The sequence below is a fragment of the Corapipo altera genome, unplaced genomic scaffold (genome assembly GCF_003945725.1).
Source record: "Corapipo altera isolate COAL_440 unplaced genomic scaffold, ASM394572v1 46, whole genome shotgun sequence".
NCBI lineage: Eukaryota > Metazoa > Chordata > Aves > Passeriformes > Pipridae > Corapipo > Corapipo altera.
This window is the reverse complement of record NW_020884883.1, coordinates 8,196,524-8,212,229: the sequence shown is the minus strand read 5'-3', so window position 1 is coordinate 8,212,229 and position 15,706 is coordinate 8,196,524. Positions and strand designations below refer to the sequence as shown.

Sequence of the window (15,706 nt, the reverse complement as noted above, 5' to 3'; positions counted from 1 at the left end):
ACAGGTAACCTGAGCTTCACCAGCTTTTTTCTCCACACTGCTGAAATACCACAAAAAAGTTCAAAACAAGCTGCATCAGCTGAAGAAATGGCCCATTATAAATGGTTTGGTACAAACCTGTGTAATGCACATCAGAAGACTAGAATTTACAAGTTGTTGAGTGAAAAAAACCAAATGGTAGTAGTGTTGATGAGTAAACTGGGGGAGCTGAGTGATACAAAGGGCAGCATAAATTGATTTACAGTCAGTTTGAATTCTCCTTCACACTTGGTGTGACAAAAATGCAGGAGGTCCATAAGGCCAGGAACTTAAGTGACTGCTGAATTGTTAAAGGGTTGGAAGTTTAGCTCAGAGTCAAGAATGTACAGTGTGATAATTAGTGACAAAATCTTTATGTAAGATTAAATTTCGTCCTGCTGGATTGAAGCTTCTGTTGGAGATTAAGGAATAACCTAGGTGAGGGTCAAATGATTCGTTTTCCCAGCATAGTTTTCCTTTTTTTTTGTTACTGTTTCTTATCCCATTTTGATATCCTTTGAAGTAAGATGACTGTTTTAGATGGAGCTAGTTTTGCAGTTTGAGCCCACAAGCTGAAGGTTGAGAGTGTCTCACCATGCACCGTGTGGAGGAGAATTCAAGAACGCACGATCCTGCAGCATGTGATACGTGCCTGGGATGCTCTGGGATTATTTCAAAATCATTGCAGGAATTTGTTGATGCCGTGTCTTTGTCTCCATATAAACAACAAGCACTTGGTGTAGACGTGGCCTTATTGAATTCAAGTTCTCAATGTAATTTTTGTGTTGTGGGTTAGCAGTCTTTTCAGTGGAAGTACTTAATATCAAGGTTTTAAAGCACTTTTCTCAGGTTTGTTTTCTTTTATTCATGTGAATCAGTCAATGTTTCCATTTCCAACGAAAAAAAAAGTTATTGAAGTGTAATTTCTGAGAGAAGTACTCAAAGTCAACAAAAAGAAGAATGTCTACACTAGATTAAATTCTACTTAGTAAGAATTACCTTTAACTGTTGCAAGATTCTTGTAATGGGAACATAATCCAGTGCTCAGCATGAGTTTGGTTTTCAGTATTGCCAATTTGTTCTGACCTTTAAGCAGACAAAAACTAAAATTCCTGTTTGCACTTAAGGTTTGGGGTGGTTTAATTTTCCTTCCCCTCCCACTGTAGAACCTGACAACTTCCCTACTGCTGTACGTTTCTGATAGCAACAGTGACTCATCTCAGCTTCACGCTTTTGCCACTCTGGAATTTTTGTGTGCATGTGCAGAAGCCCTGATGTGGCTGCAAGGGCCAAGCAAGGAAGTGCAGCCAGGCAGCTCCTCAGCCCAGAGTTCTCCTGGTTGCATTCAAACATTGCGTTAGGATTTAACTGTGCCTTTAGTAGTTGGTAGAGATTTATCTTTGAGGCAGAAGTTTGTATCTAACTTTGGTTATAAACAGATTGATTCCCCCCCAGCTTTTTTATAAACTGCAGGAGTCTGAGTTTGCCTGTTTCCCAGACTGATCATGGAAAGTACTTCACTATGAAACCAAGAACCAGGTTACTTTAACAAAGAGCAGTTAATCCTGCTGTCCTGTTCTGCAAATTTTATGTGCAACACACAAACTTGCTTGTTTTGGGGATATCCTGTAACCCTCTTAATAATTCTAATGGTCTTCTTGATGTCTTTTATTCTTGCAGGTTTATGTGACAGTACTGCCCATCTTTATGTCACTTATGCCCTTTATGTCACAATATCCATCCCTGTCTTCCTGTGTTGCTCTTAATATGCATTATTTGTACCTTTTTTCCTCCTCTGTACTTGTGTTTTTAACTTGTGTGTGTGCATGGACTGGGAAGTGGGAAGGGAAGGGGGCTCTGTTATGCAGGGAGGCACCTACAGCTACCACCCACTTGATGTTGATCCATAATTACTGAGCTGTTGAACAACAACATGGTATCCCTTGGTTTCCTTTCTCACTTTTTCAGATTGTTACTGAAATTGTAAAGTTCTGCCCCTCAGTACCTGTGACGTGCCTTGAATTTTAGAGGGTCATGTTTGAGTCCAAAGTCATATCCACAAGGAGAAGAAATGCAATGAGAAGTGGAGAAGGGGTTGGACTCACAAGTGTAGTGTAGACAGTAATTAGTCTCTACATAGAATCAGCTCCACTCAAACCTTTTTTGTGACACAGCAGGATTTTGTGATGTGGTATCTAAGCACAGTAGTGAGGCTTGCAGTTCTTTTGAGAGCCAGACAAATTATCTGTTTTCAGAGAACACTGCATCCTGTGACTTTCTGCAGGATATATGAAAGCATATGATTTGGGGGTGTGTTGAGTTGCGTTTTTCTGAGCATCAAGTCACGTGATGGTATTCTGGTGTAAGATGGGATGGCCCTTGTTTCACTTTGACCATGAGAATGTTAATTCAGTGGGCTTCCTGGTTTTTAATAATGTCAATATTTGAGCAGGTTGTTGCGTTCTTTTATTTTTTTCTTCGGGAAGTGATCTGCTGTCCTTAATAGGACAGATTGAGTTATTAAATCAAGTAGATCCAATGGTATAAGTTTTGTTCTTCATTAGTCCCTATTTAAGACGTGTTCAGTGAAGGAGATAATTTGCAAGGTTGGAAGTGTGTGAGGTAATGTGTAGGAGCCATTGTAGGTATTCAACTGTATTCATAACCACCAGAAATAGCAGTTTAATTATCTGTACAGCTTCCCCTAAACAGAATTTGCACCCTTAAGGAAATACTCCCACTGCCCAAAAACAGATGTCTGTTTTACTGTAGGAAAAAAACTTTGGAGTTAAAGGTGCAGCTACATGAATAAGTTTTTCCTGAGATGAGCTAAAGAGTGTTTAGAAGCTGTTAGCTTTTCCATGATATCCATCACTGGGCATGTCTGAATGTGTGATAAGCAGAGCGTGGTTTGCCCTGTGTGACTGCAGAAGTGCACCTTGGAGGAGCTGGTGGACAGTAAGTCGGCAGGGCGAGGGCTGGGGAACCGTACCCTGAGGCCTCGTCTGCACTGCTGACTGACTGAATCTGGGCACTGTGTTTTCTCACATGGCTTAGCAAGTTTGGTGTAGTTGGGATTGAGTAAAATACATGCCTTCTGAAACATTCGGCAGTGCTGACATGGCTGGCCATTCCTACTAACAGGTTTGTCTAGAAATGTGCTTAAACAGAATGTTAAGCCTTATCCTGTTAAGGTCTATAAGAATGCTGACGTGTTTGGTTCCTGCTTTGAACCTGTTTCTCACACAAGTTCTTCTGTTTGTATGTAGTTGATGAACAAAACAGCAGCCGCTCTTTGGTGGAAACAAGTAAACATGATTTATCTAAACTGTTAAAAGCATGGGCTGTTTTGTGTGGGATAAGTGTTTCAGTTCACTTTGTTTTCTGTCTTTGGCAATGGCTCTGTACCAGATGTACTGGAGAAAGATGTAACAGCATGTGCAGTGAGCTGTTATGGAACAGCTTTCCCACAGATGGACCTTCTCAACACTTCCTCTTCATCAGCAGTCGCCTAAAAGCAGTGTAAACTGTTAGAGAGGTACCCACAAAAATTTAGGCATGACTGCATCACCTCCTGCCTCATGAAGACCGTTTGTGTGCCCGGTTGAAATATAAATATATTTGCCCTCTCCGTTAGCAGTCCCTGGAATGGTGCTGCAGTCAAACCATCCCACTGTATGGCAGCCAGTGAGCAGCTGTTACCACAAGCACAAGGGCAGCTGTTTTATGTGGGGTGGTGGAGACCTGCTTTAGCTCATGGGGTTCAGGTTGGAAAGACTCCAGTCCATGTTTCCTGGTCTAAATTCTGACTGAGGCTTTGAATTATGTTTCAAGTGACTATATTTGGTTACTTTAATTAAAGTATTTTAGTGTACTAAGAAGAGCCTATAAAAGTAAATAGTAACAATAAGGAATACAGAGTCCTTCAGTCACTCCCCACCTGAATCAGAAAAACTGTTATTAGTTAACTGCTCATAAGCTTTTGATAGGTGTTTGATACCCACTAGAAATCAACTTGAGATCAGTAGCCAGGTTGTAGTAGATGACTGCCACTCGAAATAGAGGCTGGAGCCCTTTTTTGGGCATATGACAATGATTTAACAATGCAAAATCCTCCTGAGTGTGTTTGCTGTGCTCGTTCTAGGACTGCTCTCTGTAGGCTTGTCATCCCATTCCAACGCCTTTGATAGATTTATTTCTGCTTTTATTCCCTTTGGGATGGTTGGAGAAATAACTGCAATCATTCCTGCAAACCTCTCTGATTATCTTGTGGTCATTTTTAAATCCTGAAAGTATTTTTTTTTAATATTGTTTGATATTTCGGTTTTGTTAGAGACATTTTCTATTGTGAGATAATTATGAAGAGAGTTTTTAAAAATATTAATTATATCTTCTGGGTTAAAACTTCTTGCTTCTAGATAAGCTTAACCTTTTTATAAATAATGCAGTGCAAAAGAATTCTTATGAAATGGCTGACTTGCCACATTTACTTGTTGATTTCCGGGCAATAGATGGGGCATGAGATCATGGGAATTTAGTGTTGGCTTATGAAAGCTGAGCTGGTTGGAGAAGGGTGACATTGGTATTTCAATGGGTAGCTGAGCACTGGAAGAGAAACCTCTTCTTTTGAAATACATGCAGTGGCCTTGAACTCCGTGATCTCAGCTCTTGCCCAACACATTCTTCAGCTCTTTGCTGCTGGAGTAGCCTGCTGGGATGCCCAGAGTTTCTTTAAAGGATACTTGCCTATGTTAAGTCTGAAAGTCTAGTGCCAGGAGGATTTTAGCCCTGAAACAAGGTGAAAAAACAGAGGGAACGGTTGGTGAGTTCAAAGTTAGGGGCAGAGGAAGAATCACTGCTGTGGATTTCTTCTCAAGAGCTTTGGGATATCATCTTTGTCACTGATGTTCCTTCCCTGTCTCTCTTGCAGACCCGAGATGTGTATGTTCTTGGGAGGTTCCCATGCAGGAAAGAAGGTGCAATGAGGTGAAGGCTGGTGACAATAAATAACTGGAATATCAGGGTAGAATTAAGGTATTCTCCAAAAAGACAGGAATGTGGAAATCTAGGAGGGGTTGAAAGGAAAGGAACCAAAAGAAAGTGGTTTGGGAAAATCTGAGTCAGCTCAGTGCTGTTGAAGCCCATGGAAAATGGCTCTTGGACCATACTGAAGATAATGAGGAAGGAATGCTGAAAAGATTTTCAAACTTGAGTAAAAAGTAGTCAAGTATATGCTTGCTGTGGCTCCTATCCACAGACTGCTGTACAGTTGGACTCTGTACAGTTCTATGTTTTGTTTAAAATAATGACACTTCATCTTTTATTTTCAATAAGCCATGACCAGGAATTAATTTTTCACAGTATCAACATTGTACAGAAAAATTTTGGTTTGAATGTGTTACCGATATATTTTTTTCATGTCTGTCTAATACCATAATTAGTTAACAGATTTATGTCTAGGAGCAGCATGTCTTAAGCCTTTACTTATGTCGTAAGTAAAATTAAAAGCAAACAAATTTAGGAAGGGTAAGAGGAAATATGACCAAGTGCATTCTTGTTTCAGTTACAGGAACTAGGAGTGTCCTGTGTTTCATTTGTTACTTCAACAGTCATCTTACTCATCTTCATGAGCTTTTTAGGTCTTGTTCTTACTACCCTTCCTGTGTCTCTGTGAGGCATTTCCAGAAGGGTATTTGTGTATATTGAGGTGGAGCAGGACTTCTGAAGTTCTTGCCTACCAAATAAAAAACTAATTTTTTTGGCAGACTTTTCAGTTCTCTTGCCATGAAACTGAGACGTTTTGTCTGGCCATAGTGGCAACTGCATCTTGCTCTTTGGCATAACTTTCCCTTGGTTCTGATCTGTACTTTGCAGGCAGAGGTGAAAAAGGACAGAAGTAGTGTTTTGTAGCTGGGGTTGTGCCTCTTGGGCAGACCTGGTCCTTGGCAAATCCCCAAACAGTACAGCAGTGGTAACACACCTTAGCTTCATGCCCCATGTACCACATGCTTGGTTTGTATCAGAAAACAGTATATCAACATTTCATTGCTCTAGCTGTGGTGAAAGAATCTCAAGTTTAATTAAAATAATTTAGAACTAGAAGGTTTAATTATGTTTTGGGGTTTTTTCCGAGTTGATTTCCCTGTCTGTCCCTACCCTCCTCCTAGGTGGTTCTGGATGAGGGTTCTGGATGTCAGACCGTAAACAATGAATTATAATGGGCTTTTTAAGGAAAAGGAGTACTTTGGGAGGTTTTAGGTATTTGCTCACTGAGTGGCTCTAGTGAACCAGATCTGCAGCACTAAGGATGAAGGCACTGCCCAGCAGCTGGGCACAGAAGGGGAAAAACCCCGCATCAGAAAGGAAGGTGAGGAAACTTGCCTTTGTGTATCACCCAAAACACATGGTAATCGATTGCAGGTGCTCCCGACCTGTGGGTTGTAAACAGAAATCAGGAAATCACAACTGCACTGCCCTTCCTGTGTTGCTCAACGGCCGGGGAGGAGCAGCCGAGTAGGGAGGAGCAGCCGAGTAGGGAGAAGCCTGGGAACCGCTGCTTGGTGGCTTCTGCTGCCCAAGAAAGCAGCCGTGTTGCCCACCCGTCGCTCTGCTAGTGGGTCTGGTACAGGGCCAGGAGGGCTGTGAGGATCAGCTTTGCTTCTGCAACTCCCTCACTTCTGTGTACACAGGCACATTTGTGCATGTACACTGATGGTTAATTCTCCCCACCCACCCCCTCTCAAAAAACTTGCCTTGCACCGATCAGTGCATCCATTCTTAAAGCTTTCTTGGACTTTAGAGGCGTGGATTTGGGGATAAATGATGGCATTGAGTGCCAGGTTTAAAAAAACCCACATTACTTCAAGAGCTATACTTTATGTAGATTTCATGGTGGCAATCTTTGTTTGTTGCACAAGAGCCAGTAAACCAGCTTATTAGTGATGCTGCTTACTTAAAAGTCCAATAAAACGTGAGGTTATTTGTCTGGGTGGTGTAAGCTGGTGATAAGGGGCTCTGAAGGAAGGCCATCTTCCTTGACAAAAAAAGGAAGCTACTTTGGTAGCTCTCAGGTCTGATTTAGAAGCATAGCTGGAAATGGAGGGGAAAGAAACAGAATTTTTTTAATAAAGAATGTCTGGATGAGCACTTCAGTCTCTTGTAAAACACATCTGACTCCTCATTTGGTGCCATGAAAAGAGCGAACACCTCTGGCTGAGAAGGAAGACAGTGATGTGGGAATAAGGGCCTTTGGTTAAGGCTGTAAATAGCAGCTGATAGAAGTGAAGGTGGTTGTCAGGTGTCCCACTGGGTGGTGTGTACTCCAGAGAAGGAAGAGTGTGGATGGATGCTCCAGTGAAGGAATGCCTTAGGAAACAGCAGCAGGCTTTATCAGCAAGAGTCAAACACTGTTGGCAGCCGTCATGGTGCACTTGTTAATGGTGGAAACACCTGCAAAGTACTGATCTGAATTTGTAATGTGTGTGCTGCTCCCCATAGGAGTTCAGGCATTTGGTCTCCTTCTTCTGAACAAGTTTTCGTATTCTGAGTTTGAAAATCAAAGGAGTTTTGTATGGTGGTAAGGTATTGGGAAACCGGGGTACCTGAGGGTGCATCATATGAGTTGCTTTGTTAGTTAGTTCTGATTGATGATGCTATGCAGATGTCTCTTTTCTGTCTACTGTTGGACAGAAAGGTAAAAAATGCAGTCCCAATCTGGAGTTAGTTTGGTATAAGTCTCCTAGGCTAAACTTCCTTAGATTTGTATGAGGACCAGCAAGTGAGGAGAGTGATTCACCCCAGAGAAATAGGGGCATTCTCCACCATTTAGTTTCTGGGTGGCAGCCAAGGAGGGCATTAGCTGTGCATTGTTGTGGCAGTAAAAGTGATGGATTAGTTGCTTAGAAACTGCTATAACAAGTGAACTAAACTCTTTGTTTGTCTCTCTCAGATTGTGTCTTGTCTCACTCTGATTTCTAGTTGCCTATGCAAAATGCACCTTTACAGAAATGTGCAATAGTTATCCTAAAATTAGAGCAAACTTGGTCTTGCCGTTGAAATGGGTGGCTCTGGTTTGCTCTTTTTCTGTGTGTGCATTTGGAAGAGAGTCTTTTTAAACTGAAATTTTCCTTGTTGGTCTTCCAGACACAGTTGAGTCCATGCTGTCAGACTACGACATCCTTTCTCAGTCCAGCATCCAGCAGCACTCACTGAAGAAGAGGGACCTCCAGCCTGAGACACACGTAGAGAGGCTCTTAAGTTTTTCAGCCCTGCAAAGGTAATTAAATGAAATAGCATAATATTTTCCTTCAGTTTGTGATTAAAAATGTGCAGTTTCAAACCCAGAAATAGTTATCTTGTTTTCTGTCATGACTGGCCAGTTCTTTTAAGTTAGTCATCTCCATGGTTATATGACTTCAGAGATACACAGAGGAAAGGACAAAATAAGTTACGTTGTATGGCTCTGATTGCTGAAGTGGCAGTGATTTAGGATTTCTTTTGCTTTGTTCTAGGCTTTAGTTTCATGTAGATTACTTCCACTGATTGGGTTGGATCCCAGTTATACCTCATCTGGCAACATTGTCATACAATGGCAACATTCTTGACTGTCCTCTGGTTCTTGAAAATCTCAGCCTTCCATTTGGGCAGCATATGTGATGTGTTGCCCAGGAGATGTATTTTTTTTCACGGAGGTTTAATTGTTTTCCTACTGAGTGTAAACTTTCCATTAAATAAAGCAGTTCTAATCTTTTTTGTGATGCTCTTATAAGATGGGAAAGAGAAGCACAGATGAAAGGGGAAGGAGAGATAGAAGGGAGCAGGAATGATGATTTTAGGGATTTTATTCTGGAAGTCAGAAAAGTACCTTGTAGGCATTTGAGTGCTGAAATTGTTAATCTAAAATGGGGATGAGGATGAGAATAATGCTTTATATTAACAAATATACATCGATTTTGTTCATATGACATCTTTGTTTACTGTGTTCTCATATGCCTTTCCCCTGTGTCATTTACAACTGTCATGCAAGTTTTGCATAATTTTTGAATTTCTAAATGTTGGGGGGGGAGGAAATTTTTAAGTACCAAGTATGAAAGGTTAATGGGATCGAATGTCTGACTGTCCCTGTTTTGCACTGCCTCATGCACCCTGACTTTGTGGTGAGGTTGCAGTACTGCCAATGATGATGACAGAATGATTGCAGAGGAGCATGCCAAAAATCTTTGACTCAGAGACCACATAAGAAGCCTTATGGGCTCTCGGTTTGTAGAGAAGGTTCTCCACTTACTTCTTGGGATAACCTTTACTTTTTGTGACAATATATCATAAAAAATGTAGAGAGTTCAGATTTCTGTTTATGGTCTTCTGACTGTATTATTTCAGAAAATAAAAACCTTAAGCAGCACTACAGGCTGGACACAGTGGTTGGACAGGGACCAGGCAGAAAGGGACCTGGGAGTGATTGACAGGGGACTGAACATGAGCCAACAGTGTGCCCAGGTGGCCAAGAAGGCCAATGGCATCCTGGCCTGTATCAGGAACAGTGTGGCCAGCAGGACCAGGGAAGTGATTCTTCCCCTGGCACTGGTTAGGCTGCACCTTGAGTGCTGTGTCCAGTTATGGGCCCCCTCAGTTTAGGAAGGATATTGAGGTGCTGGAGCGTGTCCAGAGAAGAGTGACGAGACTGGTGAAGAGTCTGGAGCAGAATTCTGATTAGGAGCTGCTGAGGGAGTTGGGGTTGTTTAGCCTGGAGAGGGGGAGGGTCTGGGGAGACCTTATCACTCTCTGCAACTACCTGGAAGGAGATTGTAGCCAGGTGGGGATTGGCCTCTTCTCCCAGGCAACAAGCTGTGCCAGGGGAGGTTTAGGTTGGATCATTAGGAAGAAATTCTTCACAGAAAGAGTGATTGGGCATTGGAATGGACTGACCAGGGAGGTGGTACAGTCACTGTCCCTGGAGGTGTTTAAGAAAAGACTGCATGTGGCATTTAGTGCCATGGTCTAGTTGGCAAGGTGATGTTTGGTCATAGGTTGGACTCAGTCTCAGAGGTCTTTTCCAACCTAGGTGATTCTGTGATTCTGTAATATAGATGGGATAGATAAAGAAATTCCTTGGTCTGATTTTTCTTTAAATTCTCACCAGTAGCTGGTTTTGCTTGACTGCAAATGGAGAAGGCATATCATGAGCAAACAGTGACTATTTTGGATTTTGGGGGTTATTTTTTCTATTTTTTAATTAAACATCTGTGACGGTTTAAAATATTTACAGTTATGAATTATTAGGTATATGTTTTTGTAACCAGCTTATCAGAATTAATGCTTTGTAACGTCTTTTGGACCCTCAGTAAAATGGTGACTGAATGTATCTGTTATGTGCATACTTTGCTTAAAAGTAAATATAAGTAAATTCTCTTACAGGCACTTTAAATTATACTTAACTGCAACTGCTGAACACTTTTCAGAAAAATTTCAAGCATTAATTGTGGATGGTGAAGGCAAGGAAAAGGAGTATCGTGTTCAATGGCAAGACTTTTTCACCGGACATGTCGTTGGTTAGTATGAAGTAGACTGTGGGTCAATGCTGAGAAACCACAGCTTTGCAGGAATCTCTTGGCCAGAGTAAATGGTGTATTTTCCTTATTTTTGTCAGATACAATTAGGATGAACAAATAAGCTTAATTCTTATGCCCTGTGGGTTTTCTGGTTTTGTTTTTGTGGTGTGTTTGGGGATTTATTTTTTTTTTTAGGTTTGGTGGGTGGTAGGGTTTTTTTGAGCTATTGCACCCATGTTCTAAGATAGGACTCTTGTGTTTAGTTTGGCAGAACACAAAGGTATAATTTACTCAAGCTGTGGGTTGCAAATTATAATTTATTTTTTTGAATGATGATGGTGGCTCTAATTCCAGCTGGAATGTAGGACTTGTTCTGTGTTCCAGAATACAAAGACGAGGTAGAGGTGATACAGTGATGCCCAGATTGCTCAGTTAAAAGACTTACAGATATTTCTTTGTAGATTACTTTTCTGTAAATAAAGGGTATCTCACTCCACTTTTGTCCAGCACTAATGCTTCTGCTAAGTTGTTTTTATTTCTATGTTGTCTATGTGATGTAGTGAGTCTTTTCCACTGGAGTCCAGGCTGACACCGTGAAACTACTGTGTGATAATAGTTAGATGCACGTTGCTTTTGTTGGCAGAAATATTCTGTGTCCCATTACTAATCCCCAGAGCCATCTCAACACCTTCTGTAAAATTAAGAGTTACATCTGAGTCTTGTTGACTATGACCATTTTTTTCTTTGTATTGAACAGTTCTTCAGAGACCAAGGAAGGTAGTTTGGCACAAAGTTTAGAAACAATTAAAAAAACCCCTAACAAACAGTGTAGGAGTGCATGTAAGCAGAGCTGAATTAACTTATATCTTCCTTACTTATGTTAAAGGAGAGCATAATTCCAAGGTTGTGGCACATATTGGGGATGAAGATTTTACAGTGCGAATCAATACTGATGGAGAAGAATACAATATTGAGGTACTCTTTGCTGTGGGAAACTGTATTCAAACAATCATTTTCTTTCCCTGTGGGTATTTCTCTTTAGTTAGTCACGTTTGACACCTCTGTAGCTCAGAGTAGACTTGGTGGTGGTGTTTGTTTTGGGGTGAGAAGGGAGAGGAAGGGACATGTGAAACCAGTGTCACTGTTGCAAATGTTGACTTTTATTAGTGACATTCTCTGATGGTTGCATGCTTTAGATACATCGGGCAGAAGGTGTGTTTTAAACAGGAAAAGGTTTCAGAAACAGAAATGGATATCGATAGTAATTAGTGGTAATCATGTCTTCTAGAATAACAAACTGTGTGGCAGTCTGAGCAGAGTTGAGGTCTGTGGAGCTTTCTAAAATTTTGGCTGTGTTATGTTGTGGAATTTTTCCCATTCTTAAACCTTCATTTGAAAATCTGGTTTTTTATCTTAGAGCTTCATTTGTAAATCTGGTATTTTTCCCAACTCCCTTGTTTTTCACCATGTTCATTGCTTGTCTTATTTTAAACTGTGGGTTAAAAAAATATATTCAACAAGTATATAATTAGAGACTATCCTAATGACTTGTTCAGTGCAGTATATTCCCAGACACAAGCAGTATTAGAATGTTTGAATGACAGTAATTATGGCTGAGTGTTATATGGATATTGTAATTGTCTCCAAACCCAAGGATGCAGAATTATGGGTAGACTTGAGAAATCTAGTCATGTGAAAGTATAAAAATGTGATTAAAATATCCAAATCACTGTACTTGTGTTTTACATTACCAACATACAGTAGCTGTTTGATTATGACTTAAAGCGTTTTTGCGTCTGTGGTCCAGAGCAGTGTAAGTGCAGCCGACCCCTTGCTCCTCGCTGCCTGTGTCCGTGCAGCTGAGGGCAGGCAATGGTGTGCAGGCTCCAGCTCACTGTCGGTGTCCCCAGGTCAACTTTTGCCCCTGACCAGCCCTGGATGAGATGATGCCTGTTTGCAGCCAGAGAGGGTGCCTGCCAGAGTCTGTTCCCAAAAGGCAGCGTGGACAAAGCTGCTCCACTGTTGCCTGCCTTTGTTTTCATGGTGCTCCTGTATCATTTGGAAAGGTTATGGACCTCTATATAAACCACCTGTGCACTCAGACCTTACCTCAGCATGTGAAACACTCAGTTTTGAGCTGCAGACGTGGCTGCTGGGCTGGCACAGCCTTCATGTTTTGGGACCTTTTTGCTGTGAACTGAAAGCACAGTGTGCTAAATAATAGCTGTCTGAAGTTGCAAGAGCACTGCCTGAGGGCCAGAGGAGACCCAAACCCAGGTGCTCTTGTGTTGTGGACAGTCAGTGCTGCTTGGCTTTGGCCAAAGAACAGATCCTGTCCATGCTGTATTTGGTGGTGTTGCTGTAGCTGTTACATTCAGAAAAAATAGGATATGTTAGTAAAGTAAAAACTGCTCTGTTAAGATGATCTCAGAGTTTTGGATGCCCATGTAGCATAAGAGAGTTGAACTCTGTTGGCTTTCTTGGGGATGTCATTTTATCAGTAGACCTGTTGCTGTGGGCGAGGTTATCATAGTCTAGTGCATTTGTGTGTTGACACAGAAAGTTGTGGAGGTTTGATGGTACATACCTATAATTTTTTTACCTATCTAGACTTAGTCTTTGCATTCACAGTGTTCCTAACTTCTATTTGTGCTGTTAGCCACTGTGGAGATTCGTAGATGATATGGAAGATGAAAGACTGCTGGTCTACAGATCTGAAGACATTAAAGACTTCTCAAGATTGCAGTCCCCCAAAGTGTGTGGTTATTTAAAGCTGAATGAAGAAGAACTGTTGCCAAAAGGACTGGAAGACAGGAAGCAAAATGAAGGTGAGTGTCCGTAGTTGGGAGAGCAGCATCTTTGAAACACTTGAATTCTGGCTGTGTTGGCAAGTAAGGTCAGAACCTGGGTAATAATCTGTGTTGCTGTTTCTAGTTTAACTGTTAGCTCTTTAAATTCACTGGGGGCATGAAGGTGGGGAGCAGCATTAACTCATGCCCATTCCCCATCCACAAAAGCCCCAACAACTGATGAAAGGAAGATACTGTTGCTCAGGGCATATTTATTCCTGGCTTGTTGAATGGATGTTTGGCCCCTCCAAAATGTAGGCTAAGGAGAGAATGCCTTTTCATCAGACCTGAGCAGTTTATGACAACTGGCAGCAATGTAGGTACATGTTCTGAGATGAACATTAAGACAGCTTTGTACTTCTGTGCACTGTGCAGCTGGACCTGTTTGGCCTTGATGGCCACTCAAGAAATCCATCGTGAGCTATGATGGGGTTTTGAGAGATTTCAATCCCTTTTTCCTCTGTCCTTTGCTGTGTCAGCAGAGGTTGGGATAATGACTAGGAACAGGAGGTCTGAGGCTGAGGTGATGACCATAAAAGCTCTATAGGTAAATCTGATGAATAACTTGATTTCACTGCTACACATTCCTTTCCTTACAGTAAGTTTGAGGACTGTTACAAAGACAAAATTTAAGAATAGCTATTAAAAAAAAGCCCAAAACTAAACATCCCCATTCTCTCCACAGAAACACACCCACATTCACAGTCATGACTTAAATAAGGATAATAGACTCAGCAGTGGTAGTTGTATTGAGTATTTATTGTATTTAAAATATTCACTGTAGCAAGCATCCATCGGAAGAAAAGAGCCACTCCAGAGAACTCCAAAAACACGTGCAAGATGTTGGTAGTGGCAGATCATCGTTTTTTCAAGTATATGGGCCGTGGGGAAGAGAGTACCACTATAAACTATTTGGTAAGTAAATGGACTTTGTTAAAATTTGCTGGAACTAACGTAGGAAAACATAGTGATCCAGCAGTTAAAACAACATACAGCTTATACTACTTTTGTGTAAGTGACTTGTGACTTGTGTGTAATTTTTAAATCATGCTTTAAAAATAGTTTATAATGATGATACTGTAGTTAAGTCTTCTTCAAGTTTACTTATAAGCAAATTCCTTCCTTTCATATATTTCTTGTGGCTATGCCATTTTCTAAGAACTTCTCTTTCCCCAGTCAGAACTTAGGAGTCTCCTGGCTTTTGAAATCCACTGCAAAGGATCCAAGCATCTCTGAAGTTCTAGCATGTTTAATGCTCATAGGAGAGGCAAATGCAACTTATATAGATTTCTTGTTTTTTTCCAAATTCTTTCGGGATTCTCTGTCCAGTACAATAAAATTAGAAGCAGGCACAGTTAACAGTTTGTTTGGTGGTACACGAGTGTTGTGGGTTAACCCCAGCAAGCAGTTCAGCCTCACACAGCTGCTTACTTGCTCCTCACAGATGGTGGAGGAGAGACTAAAAAGGGTAAAGCTGAGACAACTTGTAGGTTGAGATAGAAACAGTAGAGCAAAAGCTGTTCACAGAAGCAAAGCAAAGTAAGGAATGAATTCACTGCTTCCCGTCAGCAGGCAGGTGTTCAGCCATCCTCAGGAAAGCAGGGCTCCATCACCTGTAGCAGTTACCAAGTAACCCAGCCAAAAACAGTGTGATTGTCTACCTGACAAGTTTTTGTGGAATAGAACAAGACCTGTCTGCAGCCTTTCAGCAGAAGTGGAGAGTATGGGGCGTTGGGGACTGGAGACAAAATCAAATGAAAACACTTTTGGAGGTCTGTTGTTTGCCAGAAGTCTCTTTCTGAGTTCGACTCTTTGAAATGCTAATCACTCTGTTTCACCTTTGCTGGCTTTTTGACCTTTCTGTCCCCAAAATTGTTTTTACATTCTCCAGGTAAGGGGACCTCAATTGGTGTGTTTGCAGAGATACTTTTATCTCAGCATCTGACATGTGCTGAGGCTGACCCACTGTTGTGTTTCCTGGGTAGATGGGTACTGTTAACAACACAGTAGTTGGAAAACTAAAGTATGAACTATTATTGAGTGGCTCTGAATGTCACTTCTCATTCTCAGCAAGTTTGTGCTTTTCTATTTAGTAGAAGGTGGTTTTTCAGAATATGCGAGCAGTTTGAAAAGGGAGGTATTGATTGTGAGCACTCACATCTGGAACCTTGTGCTTGAACCATAATGAGGAAAATAATAGCTTTTTAGCTTCAGGAATCAGTTAAACTAGTTAAGCACTTAGACTTAACTGCTAAGACAAAGCAGTAAAAACAACTCCCTCCTCTGCCCTTC

General features: G+C 41.3%; 1 protein-coding gene across 1 annotated transcript in view; it reads left to right on the top strand.

The window, feature by feature from the left end:
* ADAM17 (ADAM metallopeptidase domain 17) overlaps positions 1-15,706 on the top strand; it is a 35,270-nt gene that overhangs the window by 3,932 nt on the left and 15,632 nt on the right. Inside the window, exons 2-6 of the mRNA XM_027641206.1 lie at positions 8,161-8,293; positions 10,432-10,565; positions 11,452-11,540; positions 13,225-13,393; positions 14,199-14,329. Of these exons, the coding sequence (XP_027497007.1) occupies positions 8,161-8,293; positions 10,432-10,565; positions 11,452-11,540; positions 13,225-13,393; positions 14,199-14,329 (656 nt within the window). The remainder of the gene's footprint in view (positions 1-8,160; positions 8,294-10,431; positions 10,566-11,451; positions 11,541-13,224; positions 13,394-14,198; positions 14,330-15,706) is intronic.